Genomic DNA, 3627 nt, shown 5'->3' with positions numbered 1-3627 from the left:
AATCCATAGCTTCCTGGAGCTCTCTCTGAGAGGACATGAACTTTTGGTGTTGGTCCTAAAGGGGAACACGTTACCATGGCAACAGAGGAACCTCCCCTACTTACCAGTGAGCTTATAAGAGAATCCAATTCATTTTGTGAGGAATCAAGCTGATTCTAACGGAGGAAAAAAACAAATAAACTAATACAGCATAGCACCCTTTAATGAGGACATTTTGTAATGTCCCAATTGGTACAAGCCTATACAAAAGTACCTCTGAAATGAGGACACCTCTGTATTAAGGACAGGTAGTGTGGGCCCAAAGTCCCAAACATTCTCTTACTTTTAACGATTCTCTCCTCTCCCTAGCGGAACCGGGTGTGGTCTTCCCTTGATCTGACCCCACCCCTTCCCCAGTAGTGGGTGTGGTCTCCTCCTCCTCCTCCTGGCGGTGCATGTCTGACATTTGTTGTAGAGATTGCTTCAGTTCATGAGATTTAGCGACTTTCTGTAACAGGAGAAGAGTCTGACTGATCTCGTTCTGTGAGTGGGTGAGTTCTCGCTCCTCCTCTATCGTCTGTACAGCTAGTGGGTGTGGTTTCTTTCCTTTGTGAGGCAGAGGGCTCCTGCAGTGTAGCGGTGAGGACTCCTTTGATGCTGTTTCCTCAAGAATGGTTTCAAGAGAGCTCATCCTGTCAGGAGGTAACTATGGAAACAAAGGGAAAGAAATACAACAAGGACAATCATTGTATAATGCTACTGTACTGTAAAATTCAGTCATTTCTTTTCTAAATTAAATAGTAAGTCATTTGGTACAAAATGTTTAGCTGAAATCAAACAAGCTCAAACTCGAGTATACATGTACAGGTGCTTGACTCACTGGTAGGTGTCCCTCCTCATCGTCCGATATGAATTGGGTTAAGTATGACTCTAGAGTACTCAGATCCTCCAATAGGACACTGACTCTAGGAGAAGCACCAGCTGGGGTATCATCCTATGGAGAAAAGAGATTATTATTATTATTATTATTGTTATTATTATTGTTATTATTATTGTTGTTATTACATTGTTGCCAGTTAGTCCACCAGCAGCTGCTAATTCATTCAGCTCTTGTAGGAGCAGCTGTATCTTATCAGCACTTCTCTCCTAAAGAACAACAACACAGCACGTAGACATAAGACATAATTAAAATAAACAAATTCTTTACATTAAACTATCATACAATACATGTAGCTACATGTAGTTATATCAATGCTAGCATGAGCACATGCAGACCTCATGCTGCATTCCAACAGTCACTGGTGAATGAATGAATGAATAGGATGTGATAAACAACCAACAATGGACTTCACTCTCTCTCTCTCTCTCTCTCTCCCTCTCCCCCTCTCCTTCCCCCCTCTCTCTCTCTCTCTCCTTCTCTCTCCCTTTCTATCCCAGCAAAAGGGATATACATTAAGGTTTTCAAAGATAAGAGCAGCCGCACTAAAGATACTAGTAGAGGCAGTCACAGTCCCCAGCTGGTTGATAATGGAAACCATAGGAATAGTTACTATCATATCACAAAACATACCAGCAGTAGAGGAAAAGGTCACGCTACAAGATGTGTATTGTAAGATAAAGAAGATACTATGGAGCATGAGGGAGGCACATGTCAACCAGGAAAACACGCTTGTATAATGTTTGATTGGCTAATAGTCATAATGATAATGGAAGACACAATAAAGACAGGAAACTCTCACTCTCCCTCTCTCTCTCTCCGTCTCTCTCTCTGTCCCTCTCTCTCTCTTGATCTAATGTCATGGTGTTATTGATGTGGTGTTGGCTTGAACAGTTTCTGGTCAATGGATAGATGTGTACACCCTCAACCACTCATCACACAAGCAGATCCACATGTACATGTACACTCACTATTGGCTGTAAGAATATCAATATGGGGCCATTCAAGGGAAAAATAAAGTAAAATGGAGTTAATTTTATATCAGTGATTTATTCATGGACTCTTAATCATTAATATTAATTCCTCAACAATTTTATAAAATATATGTATATGTACATGTAGTATGTCTGTTTGTATTTCTAAAGGAGAGATTGAGTTACTATATTAAGTTACCTGTGGTTGTGTTTCAGTTTGACTGATCTTCAGGAGGTCTTGTATTAATGATGAAATAGTCTGGCCCTCATCACTACAATAATAATAATAATAATAATAATAATTAATAATGATGATGATGATGATGATGATGATGATGATAATGATAGCAAAATTATTTATTATAATATAACTAATATGTGGTTTGGCCGGGTTTTATCTTGGCAAATTGACATTGAAGATTGTAAACAAAAAACTAACATTTCATTATTACCATATTATACATGTACATGTACATACATTAATTTATTGTACTACCTAAAAACCAACAATATATACATGTACTATGATTGTACATGTACACATTCTCTTACATTTCATCCGGAGATGGTGATCGTGATTTATATTCCTTGCTCCTTAAGTTTCCTTTCATCTCCAGAGGCTCGTCTCCATTCTGATTGGTCGGTCCAGAGCTGTCATTGACTGGTGTGAGAGGGAACAGGTAACAAAATGGCTTCCATGTTTTGAGGATTGATAGCTTGTTCTCAGCATATTGGAACACATAACAAACTTTAATCCACAAAGACCTGAGAAATAGAAATAGTAAAATGTTGCTGTACTAGCACAATCTTTCTCTCTCTCTTTCTCTCCAATCCGCCATTGGTTTACCTAGCTATACTTGCTGCCAGTCTAAACGGGAAGAGACAGATGGAGAGGATTAGTCTGAGAAGAGATGACAAGAGAGAGAAGAGGGCCCGGACCGGCCACGTTATAATATCAAAGAGTATCATAATATCCAACAGAAAGGACTGGAGCTATGGGTCAAGGAGAGTACCAACACACCAAACAAAGAAAGAGATAGAGAGGGAGGGATGAAGGGAAGTAAGTTATTGTTTTCCTTCCTGTAGATCTACTAAATATTATTAATTAAACACGTGGGCTGTTATGAAAATGATAATGATGGGAGGGGTTGAGTGATGGGAAGGGCTGAGTTATTGGCCAAATTTCACCAAAAATGATAAGTCTCCATTTTTATAATTTTTCTGATACATATAGCTTGCATGTACTTATGTTGTGTAGAAAGTTTGAGCTGAGCCCAATTAAAATTAGATTTTTATGAATTTTTTAAGTTGCTCAAAAATTGCGGGACAAAAGTCCCTCAGGCTAAAAATTAAAAAGTGAGAATTCTCTATTTTTATATTTTTTCCTAATACTTATGCATCCTTTTATGTTGTGTCAACAGTTTGAGCTGTTTTCTATGCAATTACATTTTTAATAAATTTTAAAGTTGTCCTGCACACTATGATAGATAGTATTAGGTTTTAGTTCCTCAATGTTGTTTATGTGGGACTTGTTCAGGCTCACTCCAATAAAATAAATTTTAAAAACTATTATTATTTGCAGCAAGTATATAAAGTATATAATTATATTATAGTACTTATCAAATAGCAATTTTATTGGCAGGTTTTAAAAATAAGTCGATTTTCAACATCTTGATATAATGGGGAAGATTGGCAGGTTTCTGCATCTTTATTATCCAAAACAAGAGTAATTAAGTG

The 3627-nt window shown here is 37.5% G+C and overlaps 1 protein-coding gene across 1 annotated transcript in view; it reads right to left on the bottom strand.

Moving 5' to 3' along the window:
- Positions 1-2967, bottom strand: part of LOC109589287 (uncharacterized) — an 8791-nt gene extending 5824 nt beyond the window's left edge. Inside the window, exons 1-8 of the mRNA XM_020005390.1 lie at positions 2738-2967; positions 2443-2655; positions 2090-2162; positions 1045-1125; positions 860-973; positions 323-685; positions 105-155; positions 14-55 (exon numbers count right to left, since the gene is read on the bottom strand). Of these exons, the coding sequence (XP_019860949.1) occupies positions 14-55; positions 105-155; positions 323-685; positions 860-973; positions 1045-1125; positions 2090-2162; positions 2443-2655; positions 2738-2859 (1059 nt within the window). The 5' untranslated portion in view covers positions 2860-2967. The remainder of the gene's footprint in view (positions 1-13; positions 56-104; positions 156-322; positions 686-859; positions 974-1044; positions 1126-2089; positions 2163-2442; positions 2656-2737) is intronic.
- Positions 2968-3627: the final 660 nt, after the last annotated feature.

Source organism: Amphimedon queenslandica, unplaced genomic scaffold (genome assembly GCF_000090795.2).
Source record: "Amphimedon queenslandica unplaced genomic scaffold, v1.1 AMPQUscaffold_11469, whole genome shotgun sequence".
NCBI classification, from domain to species: domain Eukaryota; kingdom Metazoa; phylum Porifera; class Demospongiae; order Haplosclerida; family Niphatidae; genus Amphimedon; species Amphimedon queenslandica.
The sequence above is the reverse complement of the archived record's forward strand: the minus strand, read 5'-3'. Positions and strand labels throughout refer to the sequence as shown.